Source organism: Corythoichthys intestinalis, chromosome 21, assembly GCF_030265065.1.
Source record: "Corythoichthys intestinalis isolate RoL2023-P3 chromosome 21, ASM3026506v1, whole genome shotgun sequence".
Classification (NCBI taxonomy): domain Eukaryota; kingdom Metazoa; phylum Chordata; class Actinopteri; order Syngnathiformes; family Syngnathidae; genus Corythoichthys; species Corythoichthys intestinalis.
Genome location: NC_080415.1, coordinates 38,223,442 through 38,248,216, shown reverse-complemented (window position 1 = coordinate 38,248,216; position 24,775 = coordinate 38,223,442). Strand labels below are relative to the sequence as shown.

At 40.2% G+C, this 24,775-nt stretch overlaps 1 protein-coding gene across 12 annotated transcripts in view; it reads left to right on the top strand.

Annotated features, from left to right (window-relative positions):
• rbfox3a (RNA binding fox-1 homolog 3a) overlaps positions 1 to 24,775 on the top strand; it is a 597,184-nt gene that overhangs the window by 353,380 nt on the left and 219,029 nt on the right. The window contains exon 1 of one of the 12 annotated variants that reach the window (XM_057825685.1): positions 18,023 to 18,711. The exons of 10 other annotated variants lie outside the window; for them this stretch is intronic. In XM_057825685.1, coding sequence (XP_057681668.1) covers positions 18,586 to 18,711 — 126 coding nt within the window. In that variant the 5' untranslated portion in view covers positions 18,023 to 18,585. Of the gene's footprint in view, positions 1 to 18,022; positions 18,712 to 24,775 lie in introns of those variants that run through there. One more of the 12 variants, XM_057825687.1, reaches the window with a different exon arrangement.

Below are 24,775 nucleotides of genomic sequence, written 5' to 3'. Positions count from 1 at the left end.
TAGGTGGTAATAAGCGGATTTAGTGACGGACTTTAGATGGCTATCAAATTTTAGGTCTGATTCAATAATTACGCCCAGGTTTCTGACTTGATTTGTAGCTTTTATTACAATGTTTTTCCTGATTCAGATTTGTTTCAAGACTACAGCTACAGTTAGACTTCACTTTGATGGTTAATGCAGTTATTGCAATTTTGTTGTTTTATCACAATAGATTGGTTTATTTACATTTCAAAAACTAGAAGCCATTCATTTACAAATGTGATTGCACTTTAGTTTACACATTTAAATGTTCAGATATTAAGATTTGAATGAGGCAAAATAACATGCCTTTTCACTCAAATATATTGTTATAATCATTTGTTTCAGATGTACTTTAATTATTTTCTGAATAAAAATTAATTTGGTGTTGAAAAAGTCTTTTTTTTCAAACTTGAGTCTTGAAAAAGATCGTCTTATAATCAGGGCCGTCTTATATTCGGGCCAATACGGTAAATTGATCAGCAGTGCTGCTACCAGCATATGAAGTCGCTTAGACACTAAATGCTGCTCCTCATTTACCCACTAAAATGCAGCAGCACTCTAAGCAACATTACCCCGTGCGACCCTTGACTTCCAATTTTCTAAAATGGCGACAATCAACAAAAAAAAAAAAGTTGACTGCGACGGCCGACGCTTCAAGAATAGGTGGAAATTGGACTATTTCTTCACTAAAATATGCAACAACTCGGTCTGCCTGATTTGCAAAGAGACAGTAGCTGTTTTTAAAAAGTTCAATGTGAGGCAATAATACCAAACAAGACACGCTGACATGTAGGACAAGATTATAGGGAAGATACGCAGCGAGAAATTGAAGCAACTTGAAGCTAGTTTAATTTCACAGCAGCAGTATTTCGCAAGACTCTGAGAGTCAAAAGAGAATGCCACAAAGGCTAATTGTGAGATTGTTGTAATTATTAATTTAAAAAAATAATAAAGAAAATGTAACACACAGAATGGCTTGCTAAAATTTGCTTAAATATATTGTTCTACGTAAAGGACGTCATCCAAGGTCGGCCCCCCACACCAAATCTGGCCCCCTTTGTAGAGCAGGGGTGTCCAAACTTTTTGCAGTCTCTGGCTACCCATGTAGCAATAGCAGTAGTCAACCTACTTGTTGTCTTTTTGTTGGCAAGTCCGAGTCCGCACTCTGCCAGTGTAGCTTGATGACTGCGGCTTGTTCCCACAGTGTTAGCGTCATTGCTAACACTAGCGAAGATATGCTTTGCCCGAAGGTTGAGCTGGTTAGGCTGGTTGAGCTTCGATCGAAGGACAGTTCATTACATCAGTATGTGCACACAACTTTGGCTTTATCCAGATTTCCATTAGGCAGCTTTTTAAAACGGAATTTGGTCATCATCCTCACTCATCGCGGCTGGCTGCATTGCCGCGCGGAGAATGTAAACATCAGCGTGTGGGACTACAGGAGGCAGTTGTGGCCAAACTTAGTGTGAGCGGTTAATTGCGTTATTTATTAATGCGTTAATATTTCCAGATTAATCATGGTCGTTAACGCGTTATTGTTGACAGGCCTACTATAAACGAATGCCGTTTTCATGTTAAATTTGGTGGATGTGGCTTATAGTCAGGTACGCCTTATAGTCCGAAAATTACGTTTACAGCATTTGCATTATCTGTGTTGACCATGGATGAACAGTCGCCTATAGTGAGCTCAACTTTATCATCCAGCCAACATCTTGATTCTGAACTTTTTTCTTTTTCACATATAGGGTGGGATTCTTGACGGACAGACCCACTTCTCCATTCAGTCATCAATTATTGCTTAGCGCTTCGCCTTAGGTCTCCTGACAAGCAAGCCAATCCAACGTTGTTCAATAGCCTCGCAAATTTATAGATGAGGCTAGAATAATCTAATGATAGTCAAGGGTGTGCCACAAAAATCAAGTCAAAGTTGAAACTTTCGGTGAATCGTTTAGAAAGGATACGAAATCTTCGTATACCTTAATTAATTATGTATACATATGTAAGCCTGTCGCGATATGGAGTAAGTCGATTTATCGCATCATAAATAAAAATGAGGTCTGTTATATTCATGGCTCCGATTTATCGCCGTGTGTGTGCATACATTTGTGTTCCAGTTCCTTACACAGATATTTATTGATCATCAATACACCGTAGAATTAAAGTTCAGTCATACAGTGCTGGCCAAAAGTATTGGCACCCCTGCAATTCTGTCAGATGCTCAATTTCTCCCAGAAAATGATTGAAATTACAAATGCTTTGGTTGTAATCTTTTCATTTATTTTGCTTACAATGAAAAAACACAAAAGAGAAGGGGTGGGGGGGGGGGGGTACACAGAACTCCAAAAATGGGCCGGACAAAAGTATTGACACCCTTTGAAAAATCATGTGATGCTTCTCTAATTTGTGTAATTAACAGCACCTGTGGCACATGACAGGTGGTGGCAATAACTAAATCACACTTGCAGCCAGTTAAAATGGATTAAAGTGGACTCAACCTCTGTCTGAGCCTGGAGAAAAGAAAGAAGACCAAAGAACTGTCTGAAGACTTGAGAAGCAAAATTGTGAGGAAACAAATCTCAAGGCTACAAGTCCATCTCCAAAGACCTGAATGTTCCTGTGTCTTCCGTGTACAGTGTCATCAATAAGTGTAAAGCCTACGGCACTGTGGTTAACCTTCCTAGATGTGGACAGAAAAGAAAAATTGACGAGAGATTTCAGCGAAAGATTGCGGATATGGTGGTTAAAGAACCTCGACTAACATCCAAACAACTTCAAGCTGTCCCGCAGTCCGAGGGTACAGCAGTTTCAACCCGTACTATAAGACGGCGTCTGAATGAAAATGGACTTTATGGTAGGATATCCAGGAAGACCCCACTTCTCAATGAATCTGCTATGGCAGCATATAGACATATTGTTCTATCAAACACAACAGTTCTTTTGGCTTAAAATACAGCAGTTTATTTTAAAGAAGGGTGCAGGAGCAGAAACTGCTATTTCATTCTTGTCTGTGTTTTCCGCCATATATGTATTGGATAATTTCTCGCTGCACACTACACCGGTTGAAAAACACTGCTATATACTCTACCTATGTATTAGGTGTGTGACAATATATTGATATGGTGATAATAACGATACTTTGTATCCCAAGAGGCAGTGTTGTCACAGATTACTTGAAAAAGTAATTTAATTACTGATTACGCCTCAAAAAATTAATCTAGTTAATTTACAGATTACTTCATTATCAAAGTAACTAAGTTACTTTAAAAGTAATCTATCAGTTACTTTTTACCCATTTTTCTCCCTTTGCCGCCTCAACATAAGAATGACAACAGAGAAATGTCATCACGTGTAATTGACTTTCTGATGATTGAATTTTAAGGGGAATATCAGAATTTCGCGCTAGCTTAGCCACTCCGGAGCCCTGAAACTAAGAAATATCTGACAAACTGCTTGGAATTTGTTGAAATCAACTCCACCGACCAATTAACCCCTGCTAACTCTATGATTAACCCTAATATCAAAACTTCTAATTTCAAGTTATGGTTAACAGCATATCAGTGCCAATGTAAAACAATGCAAACTGACGGCACAATAATCAACTAAACACAAGTGGATTGTAGCGTGCAATCAACACAAAGGTGGTGGCGGGCGCGGATGCGTGTGCAGCCGTGCACATTAACAACCCGGAAATACTCCTCTCAACACACACGCGGTCAATTTGGCCACAAAACGTGGCGGCAACTAAGCACTTTACACTCAGTCGGACTTACACAGCATCCCACAGATGCTAAACGAACACATCGCCTCACGGCATGAATGTGCAACACGCATATGATGTAAACAAAGCCTGCCAACTTGGAGCGATGACTGCCAGTCGTTGCTACGGCAAAGCTACGAAACGGCCGCGCATGTAGGGGGTCCAACCTTTTGCTGATACCTTCCAGAATAAAGGAAAAAATACTCACCTTCATTCATGGATATCCACAGATCAACATTCCCTCGCAACGTCTCAATACTCGGCGCGAATGTCCACCCGCCTCAGTCCCACAACACGTGACACGAGACCAAAACAGGAAATACCTAAGAGGTTGTCATGGAAACACATACTGGGAACCTTTTATTTTAGCATTTTCTATTCAAAATGCTCTTCGTACATGACTACAATATTCTTAATTCTACATACGTTATGAGGCAATGAAAAAATAGTAACGCAGAGACACTAAGGAAATTAACTTTAATCAGATTACTGGTGTAGAAAAATGAACGCGTTAGATTACTCGTTACTGAAAAAAGTAATCAGATTACAGTAACGCGTTAGTAACGCGTTACTGACAACACTGCCAATAGGTTATCGATATATTCCCGCCAAGAATTGATATATCGTTTTAAAAGGAAAATAGAATAGTGTCAGTGTTAACTCATTGGCTGTCATTGACGGCGATACACGTCGAATTCATTTTGACCGGTAGGCCAAATTGGATTGGACGTTGAATTGAATTCAAAAGAGGGATTGTAGAACTATATTTCCATTTATTCCCAATAATCATAAGTGGAAGCAGCCACTTTGCTTTTCTTCCTATATTCACACAGGCCCTTTGTCCTCTTACCAGCGTATGTAATCAGATCAGGACTGGGGGTTGCACATTCCAAGCAAGTCTTTAGGGGAAGTTAACCCTCCCCTGTGAGGCGGGATACCGGCATGTCATGTCTTTTCTGTTTGTCTCTTTAAGTGTAAATTCTTTGTTCTTTTTATTCCTGAATTCTATGTCATCATCTCCTTTTCGTTATAAAAATAAAACAACCCGTAACAAGGGAAAATCGACTCTTTTCCTTAAACATCTATCGTCGTCAATGGCAGTTGCATTGGATTAGATAGAACTGTCAATGCCAGTGAATGAGTACAAGCAACAAAATAATCCAGAGGTATATTGCAAATAGTTCTTGTATGACCATATTGCCAGAGTTAGTGAGCTTTGGCATTAAAAAATCGTATCGTTATATCTACATTGTTGAAATTGCGTGTTTTTCCAAGCACATTCAATGCCTATATAGAAGTCCCTCCTCCGTGAATGGGAAAAAATGCTACTTGTGTCTGTAATTTAGAATCAGTACGTATTGCCGCATAAATGCAAAGGCTGTACTCTCTGAAAGCCAACCACTCCTACTGTGCCCATATTTAAATGTGTGCCTTTAGATTTTAACAGTAATGACTATTAAAGGGGAAAATGCACTTTTTCAGCAAATCATAAAACTGGGGCATGCCACATTAATTATTAAAGCATATTAAACCTTTTGTAGATCCTTTAGGACTCTGCATACCCAACTCTTTATTTTTCCCCTTTTCCAGGTCAGTAAGCCATCTATTCACCTGGTGGGACTTATTTGTGTGAGGTGCAACTCCTGCTGGTTTAGTGGAGGATGGCTGGAAAAATTACTGTATGCAAAAAAAGGGGCGGTGTTGGGTATCTATTCCAAATAGGCATTTAGTCTTTGCTTCTTTAAAACTGCTTTGTTAAATCTGCCTGTGGTTGATTGGTAACTTAATAACCTTCACAGAATGTCAAGTCGCTGTCAAAAATACAGTAGATTGAATGTTGAATGGCTAACATAAATCTAAAGAAATGCTTCAAATGATGAAGAGTGAGGTAGCAGTACCAGTGTTAAACACGCAAACACATGACTAAATATTGAGCTATAATATATAGTTATATTTATTTTTTTCTACTGACAGTGGTTGTGTGCTGGTCGCCACATCTGTTCATTGATATATGGCGAGAGGCTAGCCTAGCTTTGTTTACAGGTGGGTATGGACATTCGGCTAATTTAGACAGTTGCACAGAGAGACGCTACTGCACTTGAAAAATACGCAGTGAGGTTTACACTCGAGATTCGACTCATTATGTGTTACCTCTGCGTAGGGGCTGCAGGAGGGGAAGTGAATGGCAGCTATTGTATGTGCATCCACCCATTGTGATCATTCAACATACCTCGTTTGTTATGACACAGCAGCGAACAGGAAGGAGTTTTGTGTGAACAGAAGACAAGAAAAAAACACAACACAATCAACAAGAAATACACTGAACTCCAACACTAACTATGAATATGTTGGTGCTATCGTCAGCTAGATGTGACACCATGTGGGGTACCTGTTGACCAGGGAAAGAAGGGGGCGTTTACAATTGGGATTGGGAGGGGTGGAGTGTACACAAATAAGCTCTGTGACCTAAAATCCATTAATCGTGTGAATCCCTTGTGAGTGTAAGCCTGTCGGCAACCAATCCCGGCACCAAGGCCCCCCCTCCCGAGCACGCCCAATCACATCTAGCCATGCGCGAGCCCCACCAAACACATGACAGCCCCACAGACGAGCGGCGATGCCGCGCGGGTGCCGCCCCAGGGCCACGACTCTCACCCAGCCTGCCCGGGGAGGGATGAAGGGTGGGCAGGGAGCCAGCGCAGCCCATCCCTCCTCCCGCAGCCCAGCAAAGGGGCCATCGTCACCTCCCTCGGGATCCTGGGTGGTCCCCTGGGCCACCCGCGCCCCCATAAACCGGCCTTCAGTGATGGGAAGAGGGGACACACCGCCAACACCACGCCCACCCCCAGCCCATCCGCCCACGAGCCGCCTTCGTAAGTTCATGTCCGCGCTGCGCGTTCATGTTGACGAATGAAATGACAGGCGGTTCGCACCTCGCAGGGGGGCGTGTGTCTGCACTTTTGAAAGGACAGAGGGCGCTATCACAGTGATTCTGGCTGCTTGGCACGGCAGATGCGTCATAACATAATAATGATCATGACTTAATAACATTGATAAGGGCACTTGCTCGGTTAAGATGGCAAAGGCCAGTGCCTGAGCACCACCTGGCGTCCATGTGTGCACGCTATTGTTCAAGACCTTTATAGGTCCAAATGGATTGGACATCTAGCACCGTCATTGAGAGCCAGTGAGTTAAATGAAATATATCTGTAAGTGTTCAAAAAAAAAAAAATTCATCCATGAAAGGATTACAACTTTCTTTAACGCCGTACTATTTGCTATTATTGTGTTTCTATAAGGAAAATCAAAAACCTGTTTCCATACAAATGTAGCGAGCAGGCAACAAATTCATCCAGCTCCAAGCTCAGTTTCCACAGCGTGCTTCAATTTATTGACTTCAAACCAGCATTTAGCAGCCCAGTTTGGTGTCATCTTTCTGCTCCGATGTTCTGCGGCCAACTGTTTATTGTGGCGGCATCAGAGCGCAGCCCGTTGAGTACGCGTCCTCTCTGCATTGTGCATCCCTCTGGCAATAGGCCGCTGCTCCCCAGTGAGCAGGCCACGCTCTTTTTGAATGGTGATCACACAAATAACAGAGATGCTTTTTTTCTGTTTGTTATTCAGAAGGCGGCTTTCAGCCATGAGCTGGGATGGCTTAGGGGAAACTGCTTGATCATGTTTTTGTTTGGTTTAAAATTAAAACACAAGTTTCCATTTTGTAAGTGTATATAATACTATTGCACGGATACAATTTGTTGGCAACCAAGACGGATTCCAACACCTAGCTGACCTGAACCGGTGACTTTTTTTAATAAAATATTTTTTCTTAATACTAAAGTGCTGCATATTAACTTGAAGGCGAAGTAATAGCGTACCGCCCACAGGCTATTTTTAGACCGTGACGTTGCATCATAAAGCGGAAGTAGGACATTATATACACGCCCTCGCATGCAAACCATCATATTTCGGCCTTCTTTCTCCAGTAATCTTTCCAAAAATGATGATATGCCGATTATTCACTGCTACTGTGCAACTTGTAGAAACGACTCTAGACATACGACATATGAAGGATGTTTTCTTCATACTCTCCCGGAACCAAAAACTCGGCGGAAAAAATGTGAAGAATGGAGCTACTATGGCGCGGACGTCTAAAAGACCAGTTTAACGCCTGCAAAGTGAAGCCGTTCACATTTCATATGCAGTAAACATTTTGTTTGGGCTAAGAGGTAAGCCATTTTTACATATTTTGACTTATTTTTTTAGCGTAGCGTTTTGTCGTGCTGCTTCTGACAATGAGTGACCTGAAAAAAAATTAAAGTGGGCTCTGACTGCCACTGTTGTTACCTTTTCTGTTGTAAAGAAACAACTTTAGTAAGGGGGAAGTCTAAATAGAAATAAAATGTGTTATTAATGAAAAAATGAAGTGTTTGTCGGCTGTCAACGAGTAGCATTTGCGATCGCGACACAAAAACGGCAATGTCCCCCAAAAGAACAGTCAGAGACATAAGACAACCAGAGGATATAATATATAAGAAAGATGGGGCTTACGGAGGTAAAGGATGGATTGTTGAAGCAGGAAAATGTCATTGTCAGTGGCGTTAGAAAAAGGTGTCGATAAAAAAAGCTAAGGGTAAGCTTAGGTCGGCTCATTTTTTTCCGTATTTTTCAGCCTTTGACACTCAAGCCATCTCTTTAACTTAACATTTGTATGTTCTTCACACATCTTTACCAGTGAATTTGGCACCAGGGGCATCATTTTCAGACGGAATTGGTAGGTTTAGCTCTGTAAACATCTGCTTCGTACACTATTCCCATTCATATCCTATTGGGGAAAAACGAGCTTGTCCCCCCTTAGCTATCAGCAGAGCCACAGAAGCTAACGTCATAAATATTAATGAGCAGAAGTGACGTGTAGCGTGCGGTACCCCATTGCTATTAAGGCTTGGCTGCTGTTGATGGCGCCATCTACAGTCCCTGACAGAAGTCTTGTTGCTTATCCATTTTTTAGAAACAATTGCTAATAACCTGACTTTTAATTATTCAATAGCACATATTGCAGGAGACCTACTGGAGCCCGCATGGATCTGAGATTCACTCAGAAAACAGTGAAATTTGGCGGTGGCAAAATCATGGTCTGGGGTTACATCCAGTATGGGGGTGGGAGAGAGATCTGCAGGGTGGAAGGCAACATAGTCTGAAATATCAACATATCTTTGCTGCCTTTTACATTCCTAACCATAAAAAGGGACACATTCTGCAACAGGATGGTGCTCCATCGCATATTTCAATCTCTACCTCAAAGTTCCTCAAGGCAAAGAAGATCAAGATCCTCCAGGACTGGCCAGCCCAGTCACCAGACATGAACATCATTGAGCATGTCTGGGGTAGGATGAAAGAGGAAGCATGGAAGACGAAACCCAAGTTAAACAAGACATTTATTCTAAGTCATTCATTATGGTATTTGCTTTTAGAGTATTTCTAATAAAAATTACGGCTGTCAAACGATTACAATTTTTAATCAAGTTAATTACAGTTTACAAATTAATCGCAATTCAATATAATATGCCATATTTTTCTGTAAATTATTTTTAGAATGGAAAGATAAGACACAAGATGGATATATACATTCAACATACGGTACATAAGTACTGTATTTGTTTATTATAACAATAAATCAAAAAGATTGCATTAACAGTATTAACATTCTGTTAAAGCGATCCATGGATAGAAAGACTTGTAGTTCTTAAACGATAAATGTTAGTACAAGTTATAGAAATTTTATATTAAAACCCCTCTTAATGTTTTCGTTTTATTAAAATTTGTAAAATTTTCAATCAAAAAAATAAACAAATAGCTCGCCATTGTTAATGTCAATAATTACACAATGCTCATGGGTGCTTAAGCCCATAAAATCAGTCGCACCCAAGCGCCAGCAGAGGGCGACAAAACTAAAAAAAAACACAAGTAGCAAGTTGGCATTGCACTGTGCTGTTTGATCTGTTTGAGCGGGGCACGTGCGTTAATTGCGTTAAATATTTTAACGTGATTTAAAAAATTAATTACCGCCCGTTAACGCGATAATTTTGATAGCCCTAATAAAAATATATTTAAATTGTAAAGATGGCCTTTAGTACATTTTTATATAGATAAGTCTATTCATTATTGCTCTATACGCAGTATGTTTACATAGATATATTTTCATCTTAAATTAATACAAAAAATGCAAAAATTAGTGTGTAAAGATTCACCAGAATGAAGGAAATTACTTATTTGATACTCTAAATGTGTGTGTGTCCCCCGGCACTGGTGGTGGGGCCCAAAGTAATATCTTTTCATGGGGCCCAAAATCCCTGGCAGGGCCCCTGAGCTTACCACCATCGAGTGCAGAGTTAAAGAACAATGCAATGTAAAGTGTCTTCAAAAAAGCTCTATATAAATCCAGGGCATTATTATTATTGTTATATATTTTTAACTTTTTAACTTTTCTTGGAAAACAAAACTGTCAGTGAACATTGAACAGAGTCTGTGTGTGTGAGTGTGTGTGTATACAAATATATAACTTCCGTCTTCATTTCTAACCTTTTATTCATTTAAAAAAAACAACGCAGTATATTGTAATGTGTAAATCTATTGCGCCGCTCAAAGAAAATTGTTTTTACTTTCCATCTGTTGAAAGCAAAGTGTTTGAACATGGGAAAATAAAGAATCGGTTTGCTCTTATTTTTCCCTCCGTCGTCGGATCCCTTGTGTGCAGCTCGCTTCGTCTCGGCCCTCCCTCCCCCTCCTTCAACAGAAGAGGTGCGTAAAAGACAGATGCCGTGTGAAACATAATCATTTCGCCTGTGTCGTAGTGCACCAACCGTCACACATAACATCAAATTAGAGATAAACTATTGCAGGCTTTCACCGAGGTCCCGCAGGTGGACAGAATTTGGGATGGAGGAGGATGAGAGTGAGTGTGTGTGTGGGGGATGCATATCCTACCACACTATATCTCATTATTCAGCCATTATCTCTTTTCTTTCTGGGGAAATGCCTCGCTTAAAGGAAAATATCCTCTACGCAACTGAGCTATAAATTAAATTAAGCTGTTGCATTAGCGCTCGGATGTGTGTGCGTGCGTGCGTCTGTTAATTATTTGAGAGATGCCTTTATTTCAAGAGATGGCTATTATGCCTCAAACCTGGAAAAAGCTTTTTTTTTGATTGAACAAAGCCTATAAGCAGCTGCTTGCAAAGGCTCTCGTAGCATTAAGATCATCATCATCTTAATCTCGTTGTAACTAAATTGATTTACAAGAGAATGAATGTATTTAGGATCAACTATATTGAGCATTCTATAGATTGTTTTTTCTCTCGATAGCCGGTATGCTTGGGTAATTTTGAGAAGAGTGTACTACACGTGTTCAGAGGCATCGCGTCCCATTAGGCAAACCAGGCAACTGCCTAGGGCTCCCAGCCAGCAGGGCCCCCCAGATTTAGCACACGCAGCTTTACTGCACTGTCACAGCGACAAGTGTAGGGAGTGTTTCAATCAGACACGGTGCTTCGCATACGCATAACATGCACTGCGCGTAGGGCACCAACTGCCTGAAGGGGCACCAAAAAAAAAAAATTCAAGTTTGTAAAAAATCCTAAAAAATAGCAATTGTAATAATAATACATAATATTTAAAATAAAACTTTACAGGGCCACTAACAACTGATTCTTGCACTTTAATGTTTGTAATTAAAGTTCATTATTTACCATTCATTTATAGATGTTTATTTGTAAATAGTTGAGGAATTTATTATTTTTATTTTAAATTATTTAGTTTTATTTGAGTATTTGGAGCCATTGGTAGTTTTTTATATATATATATATATAAAGACTTAATTATTATTATTTATCTTTTTTTTTTTCATTTTGTTTTTGTTTGGTTTGACAGTTTGTGAAACATTTGTGAATGTGAATTTTTGTGAAATATTACTGTTGAAAACTAAGTTATTTCGTAAAATAAAGCAATACTGACAAATGTTCAGATATTGTTCATTTCTATCGTTGGGGGGGGCACCACAAAGCATTTATGCCTAGGGCACCAAAATAGCTAGCGCCGGCCCAGGTTTCAATACCATGGAATCATTTGGCAGATTATCTAACGATTCTGTTATTATTCCCAATCAGCACTAACCATGTCACGTACATGTTTAAGAAAATTCAATCAGCTCTTAATACTACATGATTGTTACAAGAGTGACTCACCAAGTATTCTCTGGAAAGTCCTTGCCGAGTTGTTTGAAGGGGATTTTCCCAGGCCACCTCATTATTCATGTGACTACTTAAAGAAATGGTTATTGTTCCAAAAAAGTCTATTAATGGGTCTATCATATTCCTCGTCAAATACTCTATAAGAAAAATATAACATTTATGCATCTAAAATAATCCTAAACGATTTTATTAGCAATTTTAATACTCCTTTTAGCAAGGTTCCTTGGGTATGCGTAAGTTCCCATAGCAACCAGTCCTGTTATTCTCCTACGTCACAAGTGCTGTGTATTCTGGGAGCGAGAATAGGCGTAAGGTGCGCATTTCGAGCAGAGGACGGCCACCTGTACATCCATATGAGTCTGTGTAAAGTAGTAGAAGCACTGCAGACTAGTAGTAGTGGTAGTATTTTTGTGTCCTAAACCAATTAACTGCCTTGACTTGTTGTAACTCGCTTGAAAGCGTATGCTAACAGCATTGCAGCATGCTAGCGTTTCTTCATACATAAAGATGTTACCTTAAACATAAAATCAGTGTTTAGAATCAACATACACACATATTTTCATCTGGGAATTTTTTCAGAAGGTGTCAGTCCCCCCCTAGGGCAGCTGTGTTTACAATAGAAGCTTACATCCACTGAGCGTTGAGTGAATGAATAATGCGGGGGGCACTTTGAGTGTCCTAAAAAGCGCTCTATGAGAGCGAGGCGTTATTAGACTTTTATTAAATATGCTATTGCTCCAAGTCCAACTGTCCCCCTTACTTGCACACGCTCGAAGGGCCCCATGTTGCTTGTTGCCTGGGGCCCCCGGGGACCCTTGCTACGCCTCTGGGCGTGTTGCAACAATACCATTTTTGGTTCCCGATACCGATTCCTATGTGGTATCGGCCGATAATGTATTGTACTGATCAGTGTTGTTTCTGGCAGCCCTTTTAATTTTTGTCTTAGTCTTTTGAATGATTGTACTTATTAGTCTTGAAGGAATCTGACCTCCTAGCCAGATTGACGGAATGACGCCAGCCAAACCACCGGACCCGAGCTGGCGCAGATCCAACAACCCGGGCCGGCGAGACTCCGAAAACCTGGGCAAAAGGCCAAACTCCACGCGTTCACCTTAGGCTCATACCCCTAGTACTGACTCCATTATGAAAGCTGGAAAAAGGCTTCGAAACACAAGTTGACAATTTTATTCTGAAACGACAGCAATCCTACAGCACAGAGGGAAGAAGTGTGTGTTTAGGCGTTGTTTAGGATTATTGTCCGTTTGAGGATTGGACATGAGGATTCGGAAGTTACTGTTGTCAGGGCAACGAGGGTTGTGGATTTTGCCACCCGAGCGTAAAAGGGGCTCTTGGAGTCTTGGATATTGGGCATTCTCTACACCAGGGGTTTTCAACCCAGTCCTCAAGGCACACTGTGGGTCCTGGTTTTTGTTCCAGCCGATCCAGCAGAGACAGTTGAACCAATGAGGCTTCTGCTAAAACAAGCCACACCTGACTGCAATCAACTGATTGCACTTGTAAAACACCAGATTGGGGAAAAAGTGTTGTCATCTTGTTTGGTAAGAATGAAATCCTGCACCCACAGTGTGCCTTAGTGGAATAGGTTGGGAACCCCTGCTCTACACAACTGAGGAATAAATTAAATTAGGCTGTTGCATTAGTGCTCGGATATGTGTGTGCGTGCGTGCGTCAGTTAATTATTTGAGAGATGCCTTTATTCCAAGAGATGGCTATTATGCCATAAACCTGCGAAAAGCAATTCTTTTTTAAAATGTTTTTTTATATAGTCTATAAGCTGTGTTCCTTGTGTGGGGACAGGGCGTCCCGCCATTTATTCTGGACTGTCTGGGAGAACTGACTGCGAGAATTGGTGGGGCAGACGTGGGCTTGTCAGCATCAATCTTGCTCGCTGAAGGCGTGGCTGGGTGTTGTCTTGGGATCATCCCTCTGTGGCAGGTTTGGGCGGTCAGGTTCGTGCGTCATCCTTCGCGGCTGAGACGTGGTTGCCACGGCGACCGACGCAGGTCTTGACGTCCAAGGCGCCCGCGCTATCAACTTGTTATCCTGGTTGGGCGAGGGTGTTTTCCGGTGCTACTTGTTTTAGGACAGAGGCCCTGCTCTTTGTCCTGGAGTGCCCAGGAGAACTGATTGCGAGAGTTGGAGCGTCAATCTTGCTCATGACGTACACGTTGGGCTTCCGTGATAAGAAGGCGTCATGTATCTCTTATGCCATGGGTGGGCAAACTATTCCAGAAAGGGCCGCAGTGGGTGCGGGTTTTTGTTCATACCCATCATGAGAACAGCCTTTCACCAACCTGGTTTCTTACAAGTGCAATCAGTTGATTGTAGTCAGGTGCTTCTTGGTTCCACTGAAACCTCATTGGTTAAACTGTCTGTGCTGGATCAGTTGGAACAAAGACCAGGACCCACTGCGGCCCTCGAGGACCGGTTTGCCCACCCCTGTCTTATGCCCTATATGCTGCTTGTTTTCCTTAAACTATGGTCTAAGTCAGGGGTTTTCAACCCAGTCCTCAAGGCACACTGTGGGTCCTGGTTTTTGTTCCAGCCGATCCAGCAGAGACAGTTGAACCAATGAGGCTTCTGCTAAAACAAGCCACACCTGACTGCAATCAACTGATTGCACTTGTAAAACACCAGATTGGGGAAAAAGTGTTGTCATCTTGTTTGGTAAGAATGAAATCCTGCACCCACAGTGTGCCTTAGTGGAATAGGTTGGGAACCCCTGGTCTAAGTACTATTTATTTTATATTAGGTGTGTTAGAGTAATATAAACTGTTCCCTGATTGATTATATTAAGTGTGTTAGAGTGCAACAGTTAGACGGTGCTTACGAGAAAAGGTACTGTCTCCTTCAGTCTTAGTCATATTTTAGTCATCTCAAAAGGTGTTTGTCTTCGTCTAGTTTTAAGTCTCCTTCATATGGTAATGTATGCATGTAACTTTTGTTATGATACAGCGGTATGAAAAAGTATCTGAACCTTTTGGAATTTCTCACATTTCTGCATAAAATCACTATCAAATGTGATCTGATGTTTGTCAAATTCACACTGATGAAAAGTGTCTGCTTAAACTAAAACAACCCAAACATTTATAGGTTTTTATATTTTAATGAGGATAGTATGCAAACAATGACAGAAGGGTGAAAAAATAAGTGAACCATCACATTTAATATTGTGTGCCCATCCTTGGGCAGCATTAACTTCAACCAGGCGCTTCCTGTAGCTGCAGATTGTCTAGCACATTGATCAGGACTACTCTTGCCCCATTCGTCTCTACAAAACTTCTGTAGTTCAATCAGATTCATGGGATGTCTGGCACAAATCGCTGTCTTTAGGTCATGCCAAATTATCTCAATGGGGTTCAAGTCTGAACTTTGACTTGGCCACTCCAAAACGTGTATTTTGTTCTTCTGAAACTATTCCGAAGTTGATTAACTTCTGTGTTGTGGATCATTGTCTTGTTGCAGTATCCATCCTCTTTTTAGCTTCCATTGTCTGACTGATGGCCTCAGGTTTTCCTGCAAAACATCTTGATGAACTTTTGAGTTTATTTTTCCATTAATGATTGCAAGTTGCCCAGGCCCTGAGGCAGCAAAACATCGCCAAATCATGATGCTCCCTCCACCATGCTTCATGGTGGGGATGAGGTGTTGATGTTGGTGAGCTGTTCAATTTTTCCTTCACACATGACATTGTGTTACTCCCTAACAATTCAAATTTGGTTTCATCTGTCCACAAAGTATTTTGCAAAAACTTCTGTGGAGTGTCCAAGTGCCTTTTTGCGAACATTAAACGAGCACATCTGTTGGCTGCCTTATCTGATTTGACTCCTTCTTTTACCAGCTCGAGCTACTACTTAAGGTCGTAACTCAATATTGTTTTTCTGTGGCAAATCACCAGAGGTGGGCTATAACAAGTTTCATTTCTGCTTTCATAGTAAGTATCGTTTCATAGTAAGCCTAGGTAACGCCCTTTCTTCAGTATATACTAGTGGAGGCTTGACTTGTATTATCTCCTTGTACTTCTGCATGGTCACAGCACTTGTCTGGATCACATCATTTTGTACCTGTAAGAGAATTTTATTCATGCTTAAAACTCAACCATTATACATCATATTTTATGCTTGCATGAGAACATTGTAGCATAGAGCATCATTGTTATATTAACCTGTTTGAGTGTGCCTTCCCATAGCCTGGACTATTGTTGATTGTATCACAATATACCCAAATTGGACTGTTATGTTCCTGTGTTTTCCAATATACCCTGAATGAATACAATGAGCGACTGTGGCTTATCAGACTAAGCTTATTTTTTTTCTAGCCAGAGCCGGTGTTCAAGGTCATAACTTGAGCTGTTTTTTTTCCCTTGCTGGAGATGTTTTTCTGTGGAAAACCACCAGAGTTGATACTTAAGTTTCACTTTTGTTTTCATAGGTATTGTTTCACAGTAAGCATCCTTGGGTAATGCCCTTTCAACAGTATAAATGTCCAGCCTCTATTGTACTTCTTTGTACTTCTGGGGTGATCACAGCTCCTGGCTGAATCACATCATTTTGTACCCTTGATATATCATGTTCATAAAGCCTTCGAAGCAGGCAATCTTTGGTTGGTCGTAATCATTTCTCTAATCGAGCTATCGAGGTAACACTTGTCTTGGAGTTCAAACTTGAATTTCCCTGACAGTACCCTTGATATATATCTTGTTTGTAAAGTCTTCGAAGCAGGCAATCCTTGGCTGAGTCATTCTTTTCTCTCATTTGAGCTATTGATTGATACTTGTCTTGGGTTTCAAAAGTGAACTTTCCTGATGAAGGGAATAGGTACAGTTCATACACACACCGTATAATTGTTTGCATTAGTCTAAGACATTCATCTAACTATAGTTTTGCCAGACTTTACTTCATGCCCTTGAACACAGTAAAGTGAATCACCTTATCGGGGCTAATGATGGGGAAATGGAAGAAATGGTATCGTTTCTCGTAGGCACAGTCTGTTTGCTGCATTACTCGAACACACGTAATATGGTTAATCAGGGAATAGTATCTTTTTTCATATTTACTGTAGGACTGAACTACTCTAAACACACCTAATATAAAATAAATAGCACACCATAGTTTGAAGAAACAGAATAGATACACAACGCCATCTTATCACAGAAGCCCAACGTGTGCGTCATGAGCAAGAGTGACAAACCAACCATCGCAATCAGTTCTCCTGGCCACAATAAGGACAAAGAGCAGCGCGCTTTGTCCTAAAACAAGTAGAGTCAGCCCGGATAACAAAGTTGATAGCGGGCGCTTGGGACGTCAAGACCAGCGTCGGTCACTGTGGCAACCACGTCCCATCCACGGACGAACCTAACTTGCCACAGAGTTATGGTCCCGAAACAACACTGAGCCACACCTTCAGCCTGGCCTACTCCACCAAGGACTTAAAAAAAAAAACACTGGACACTGAGATAACAGATTCGCTGCTCGGAAACTTTTTAATGTAGCCTTGTTTTGGATTTAGCATTGTTCCTCCGTCGTCTGTTTTTGCCTCGTTTTTTTGACCATTGTCGACGAATAAATTGTTAACCTGCTTTCGGTGAGTCTTCTTCAAACTTTTGGACATGGAGTCAGTACAAAGGGTTAACACAGGGAGTGAACGCTTGGAATATCCGCCCTCCCGGTTGGCGCACGGAAGCGTTAAGCAGCGGCGCACCACTTCGTTCGGCTGTTGCCGTTTTCCGTGCTTCTTGGCCGGGGGGGTGAATTCCAACACTGACAAAGCACTCATCAGTGATTAGACACACACCTGACTTAAATTGTTTGGTGAAAATTGTTTTCAATTGCTCTTAGTCTCCTTAGGCAGAGGGTTCACCTACTTATTTTCCCCCTTTTGTCAGTGTTTGCATGCTATCCTCATTAAAATATGAAAACCTATAAATGTTTGGGTGGTTTTAGTTAAAGCAGACACTGTATTTTCATCGGTGTGATTTTGACAAATATCAGATCACATTTGATGGTGATTTTATGCAGAAATGTGAGAAATTCCAAAAGGTTCAGATACTTTTTCATACTGTATTGGCTAAAAATTTGACCAAGGGAGACTGTCTCTCTCTCCATCTTCCAAACCCTCCCAGCCTTGCATCTTTTCTCCAATCTCCTTCCCTTAAGGACCTCCCAAGCCTTCTTTGCCCCGCCTCCCTCCTCTTCTCTTGTCTCAGCCTCCCTCCCTTTCCAATTTGCATGCCCTGGCTTCTCCACCTCTTTCTCAAAGTAAACAGAGGGGAGAAGAATAGAAGCAGAAGCACCACTTTGCCCACACTTCACACCACTTCCCCCCGTGAAAACACTTTTACGCAGCGCTCTCCACCGTTCGGAGTTTCATCTGCGCGTGCGGGCATCCCTCGTCTGCATCCGCCGAAGTAGTAAGCGTCTGCCCGTGCGTCGCCGCCACCGCCGCCGCTGAGAGAGAGCGAGGGAGGGGACGAGAGGTTGAGAGGTGAAAGGATAGACAGACAGAGCAGTGCATCTGCAAAAAGAGGTGTCAATAGTCTCTATGAGTAAGGTGTCCCGTCTTCACATGCTGTGCTCTATGGCAAACTCTGGCTGTGTTCTGCTGTCCGGGAGCGGGATGTTACCCCATTCTCTGCAATGTCCCCCTGCCTTCCTCTATCTGCCCCAGGTAAGAAGACCCCCCCATGCATGTGTGCGCTCACACACATATAGCTCTTTAACTTATTTTCTCACTCTTTCTACGCTTTCAGTCACTTTTTTCTTTGCAACTTTGCAAATGTTGCATTACAAATGCCTCAAACTCTTAGTATTTGATGTGTGTGTTTGTTTTACTTCACCAATATTTGTTAGGGAAAATACTTGATTAAATTTTTATAAGTATTTTGGGTGTAAAAACTCATTTAAACATTCATGCAAGTGAGTTAATGAAATCATTCAGCCGTATGTGTGAGACTGTCTCAAAAGTATGACATTTTTTTCCATTTAGTCCTGATCTAAATGAATTTTATTAATGCTTTCACTCATTAATTTTGATTTTAAACCCAACTCATTGGCTTCCATTGACGGCACTGGATGTCCAATCCAATTTTGACTGGGAACAGTTGTTCGGTCACCCCTCCCAGTCAAAATGGATTGGACATTTAGCGCTGTCAATGGCACTGAAATATGAGCATTCACCGCCAGTCTTCCCAGTTTAAATGAATTGGACGTGTATCCTTGTCAATAGCAAGCAATGCTAGTTAAATGCTATGAAATGAAATTGGTTTAGTGTTTAGTGTAGCTGCAAGCATGTGTATTTATGTTAATTCATTTCAATTTCATTTGTTAACATTGTATTCATTAAATTACTTTGTATTTTAGAAAAAAATATGTATATATACAGTGCATATATATATATATATATATATATATATATATATATACACACTTAATTTCAAACATGGTTTTAATTATCATATAGTACACTTGCTCCATTAAGGGTTAAAGGTCCTGAACATTTGTCCACACTGCAAATTTATAATGTCTTAAAAAGATTTTTCTCTATCTTGTTTTGAGTCTTAAAACAAGTTAACAGATTAATCCATCAGATTATTCCACTTAAAGTAAATATGACTATCTCTTCTTACCACTTCTTACCACTTCTTAACACTATATACATGTAAAAGTTGCTAGTTTTTCACCTAAATCAAGAAAAAAAAGCTTTCATATAATGTTTTGAACAATATATATTCTTGAATTAAGAACATTTCTGGCATTTCAAAGCTTAATTTTTTATTTTATTGTTTTTTTAACCCAACTCACTGGCTGCCAATGACAGGACTAGATGTCCAATACAATTTTTGACTGGGAACAGTCGCTCATTCGCCCCTCCCAGTCAAAATGGATTGGACGTCTAGCCCTGTCAATGGCACTGAAACATGAGTATTCACTACCAGTCTTCCCAGTTTAAATGAATTGGACGTCTATTCTTATCAATGGTGGGCGATGAGTTAAATGCTGTGAAATAAATTAGTGTTTCTTATAGCCGCAACCATGTATATTTATGTTGTTAATTCATTTTAATTTCATTTAGTTTTTAACTTTGTATTAATTACATTTCTTTGTATTTTAGAAAAAAATATGGCAGAAAACACTCAGGTGACTTGAAGTTCCGCTCTGAGACCCTCAATTTGGCCAAATTTCATAATTGTCCTATATGCATTTGTGATACATCATCGGAAAGCTTCAAATCTCAATTTCATGGGGTAAGAAAAAATTTAAACAGGAGGCCATTTTAAAAAATCAAATTTTAAACAGCAAAACCCTAATTGGAGGCGAGAGCATAATTAAAGACGCCATGATTTTAACAAGATATTCACAGCTGTCAAGACACAGCTGTGAATGGCCACAGCCAGATTTTTGGGGGATTTTATGGGTGAAACACGGTAATATAACAAGGGTCGCAATGCAGAAATCGCAGACATCAAGGAGTGGTTTAGATTATATTTTTCATATATTTACCCTTTAAAATGTTTTTTTTTTTCCCCCTCAATTTTTCTGTTTGGATTGGTTATTATCTAAAATATCGGGGAAAATGCGACAGTAACCAAAAAAAAAATACAATTAAGTGATAGTTATGAGGTAGATATCTTGACTTTTTTACAGACAGCATTTTTTTTTTCAATATGACGTAATTTGTTTAAAAGTTTAAAATATGCGAGTGAATAATTTTTAAAGTCATTTTTTTAAAACAAAATTTTAGACATCAATAAATGATTCTTAGCTAAAAATGAGACATCTTGAATAATATAATTACTACTTAATTATTACTACTTTATATATGGCTTGGTTGAAACAAAAGGGGTTGCACGGTGTCAGTAAACGGGGGTCTCCAGGGTAAAACGGACAAATAAAAAAATAGTTCGGGGGCTTAATGCGCCATGAATCTGCTATGGCAGCATATTGTTCTATCAAACACAAGTTCTTTTGGCTTAAAATACAGCAGTTTATTTTAAAGAGGAGTGCAAGAGCAGAAACTGCTTTTTCAGTCTTGTCTGTGTTTTCCGCCATATTCATACTTGCTCACATCTTTTTAATTTCACTTGCAACTTGGAAACTATTGAATACTCGTCCACTTTGCAAATTTGTCTTAAATGTAGTCAAATATTTTTCTCCAACTTCTTTTGAGTGTAAAAGACTAGTTGACAGATTAATCAGACTATTCCACTTACCATATTTTCCACACTATAAGGCGCACCGGATTATAAGGCGCACCTTCAATGAATGACATACTGTATTTAAAAACTTTTCCATATATAAGGCGCACCGCACGATAAGGCGCACAGAATAAACGCTACAGTAGAGGCTGGGGTTATTTTATGCATCCATTAGACGGTGCTGCGCTATAGGGAATGTCAACAAAACAGCAACACAACAGCAAGATAAAACATGTAGTGCAACATTGATATCACATAGTGGAGGGGAACTTTTTTCTTTTCCACAGTCACCCTTTTTGTGTTACATGGGTTATAATTTTTCCACTGTTTTGCAATGTATGCACTGTATTTGACCAGAGCACGTATAAAGGCCAATAACGCCTATGACTATACCTGCTGCTTATGTTGAAATATAAAACTATTTATTCAACTTTTTGGGGAATTTTTTGTCTTTTTGGTCCCAAAATGTAGATTTATAATTGGTCAGTGAAGAAAACAACAGTTTGGACATGCGGTTCAAGGTGAATACAAACGTGGCAAGCCACTAAGATTTTGTATATTATGATGGAGAGTGTTATTTGTGGTTTTCTTATTATAATGGTGCAATTTTGTAAGCAAATTTGTATGAAAAAAAAAAAAAAAAAAAAAAAAACTGTTGCGGCTCAGTATTGATTCATATATAAGGCACACCGGATTATAAGGCGCCCTGTCGGCTTTTGAGAAAATTTAAGGCTTTTAGGTACGCCTTATAGTGCGGAAAATACGGTACTTTAAGTAATACGACTACTTCCTAGTGTTGCTTTAATTAAATATGTTTGTTCTTTTTAACCCCATACATCTAAACTAAAGATGTTCCGATCGATCGGCTGATCGGGTCCGATCATGTCATTTTCAAAGTATCAGAATCGGCAAAAAAAATATCGGACATGCCTTTTTTTAATATATATATATTTTTTTTTTATTCGTTTTCTAATTGTATTTAAGGTTACAGACAAAATGTCTTACACTCATCCAGAGTCTTTAGTTTTGGCTTAAATTAGGGCCATAATTAATTTATTTTTAATTAATCACGTTAAAATATTTAACGCATGCGCTACACGACCCACTCACGCATTATCGCATTCAACCTGTAATGGCACCGATTTACCTATATATATATATAGAGCTAATATGCAGCGTATAATGTGTAGAGTGTATTTTGGCAGCCTTTGGCACCTTTTTTAAATTGGCTAAAGCCTAAAATTCCTCTCTCAACATTTAGAAATATTGTTGGAAGCAATGTGGGGAAGAAAAGTAGTTGTTGATCTTTATCTTAACACTCTGTGCTATTTCCTAACGCAGAGAAGATCTATCAATTGGTGCCAATACGCACAGTCATGGTTGCACCTCCCATCATGCATTTGGGCAGAAGTTAAATGGCTACAGTGTCATTTACTGAAAGCTCAACAAATCCACTAGATGGCAATATTTAGTCACAATATACAAAGTCACATTTATCCTTTAAGAATTACAAGTCTTTCTATCCGTGGATCCCTCTCACAGAAAGAATGTTAATAATGTAAATGCTATCTTGAGGATTTATTGTCATAATAAACAAATACAGTATTTATGTACTGTATGTTGAATGTATATATTCGTCTGAGTTTTTTTCATTTTTTTCTTAATGCATTGCCAAAATGTATATGATCGGGAAAAAGTATCGGCAATGATTGGAATTGAATCGGGAGCAAAAAAAAAGCAATCGGATCGGGAAATATCGGGATCGGCAGATACTCAAACTAAAACGATCGGGATCGGATCGAGAGCAAAAAAACATGATCAGAACAACCCTAATCTAAATGTTCATTTTTCACCTAAATCAAGAAAAATTTGCTTTCAAATAATGTTTTGAACAATGTATATTCCTGAATTAAAAACTTTTCTGACATTTCAAAGCTTTTTTTTTTGAAGATTAATTATACCAATTCATTGTTTAAAATAAGTATGTTAAGCTTATTTTTAGCTAGCTTTTTTTTTTTTTTTTTGAGTAAAATTGACTTGAAGCAAGTAGTACATATACACTAAAAACAAGGGAATTTAACTCTTTTTAAGGTGTGTTTTTGCAGTGCTTTGTCGTGATCACTCTCCCTCACGGGGTTAAAATGATTTTTCATTGTCAGCAGCTCTCTCTCAACTTCATATCAATTTGTGAGTGTGTGTGTATAAAAGAGAGAGAAAGCTTGCGCGCATGCGTGCACGTTCAGCGGGCAGCAGGACAGTGACAGATGTCGGCTCCGAGCTGAATTAGACAATAGAAGCAAATGACTACTGGCGCACTTCTTGAAGTGGCCCCACTCAAATGGCTGTGTTTCTATTAACCGTGCCTCATTTCCTCAGTTATCACTCTGCGGGCTTCGCTCACTTTGCCTCTACTGTAAAAGTATTCAATTGACTCTACATTGGTCAATTACCAGGCCGCAACTCAGCCTCTCCGGCATGTGCGTGTGTGTTTTTGTTCCCTTTTACTGCTGGCACATGTGCACTAGTGGCAGGCGTGCCCATTTTTTTTCCTCCAGACAGTTTGTTATTGCAGGCATATAAAATATGATAAGACTGGAGAGAGATGCCATATAAAATATGATGGGGCTGCAGTGAGCTAACCTGCCACGTCCAGCCTCCAAATAGCCGCCACACATCACCTTTACGGGACGGCCCAGAACCGCCGGCCTGCCGGCGGCGCACACATATGCGCACAAACAGGGTTACATGCGCACATAACTCACGGAACAGGGACCAGCTGGGACACGCACACACACAAAGTTAAACCCTCTGTTCTATGTGAGGACGCGAATGCAATGAGTCCTTCGGGAAACTGTCGGTTAGTCCCTGGCTGTACGTTCCTTTATTTGCTTACAAGAGAGCCTTGTTTTTGTAATTTGACTTTTTAAAAAACATTTACTCCACTTCGGAATTCATTGAAGTACTGTAATTTTACGAGAAATCGTGTAAGCCACTCTGGACTATAAGCAGCAGGGATTTTCACATCTACAGTGGTATGAAAAAGTATCTGAACCTTTTGGAATTTCTCACATTTCTGCATCATGTTGGAATTTAGTCTCCCCGGACAAAGCTGCACGGAAACGGCAGCAGCCGAACAGAAATGGTGCTCCGCCGTTTACCGCCCCCGCAAGCTAAACCGGGAGGACGCAAAACTCTGCGCGTTCCTGTGTTAACCCTTTGTACTGACTCCACGTTCCAAAAATTTGAAGAAGACTCACCGACAGCAGGTTGACAATTTATTCGTCGACAATGGTCAAAAAACAAGGCAAAAACAGACGACGGAGGGACAGTTCTGGATCCAAACCAAGGCTAGATAGAAAATGTTTCCGAGTAGCAAATCTGTCTTATCTCAGTGTCCAGTGTTTTTTAATTCCGTGGTGCAGGAGGCCGGGCTGAAGGTGTGTCCGGGCATTGCTTTTTGGGACCTTCCCTTTACTAGGTTCGTGCGTGGATGGGACGTGGTTGCCACAGCGACCGACGCTGGTCTTGACGTCACAA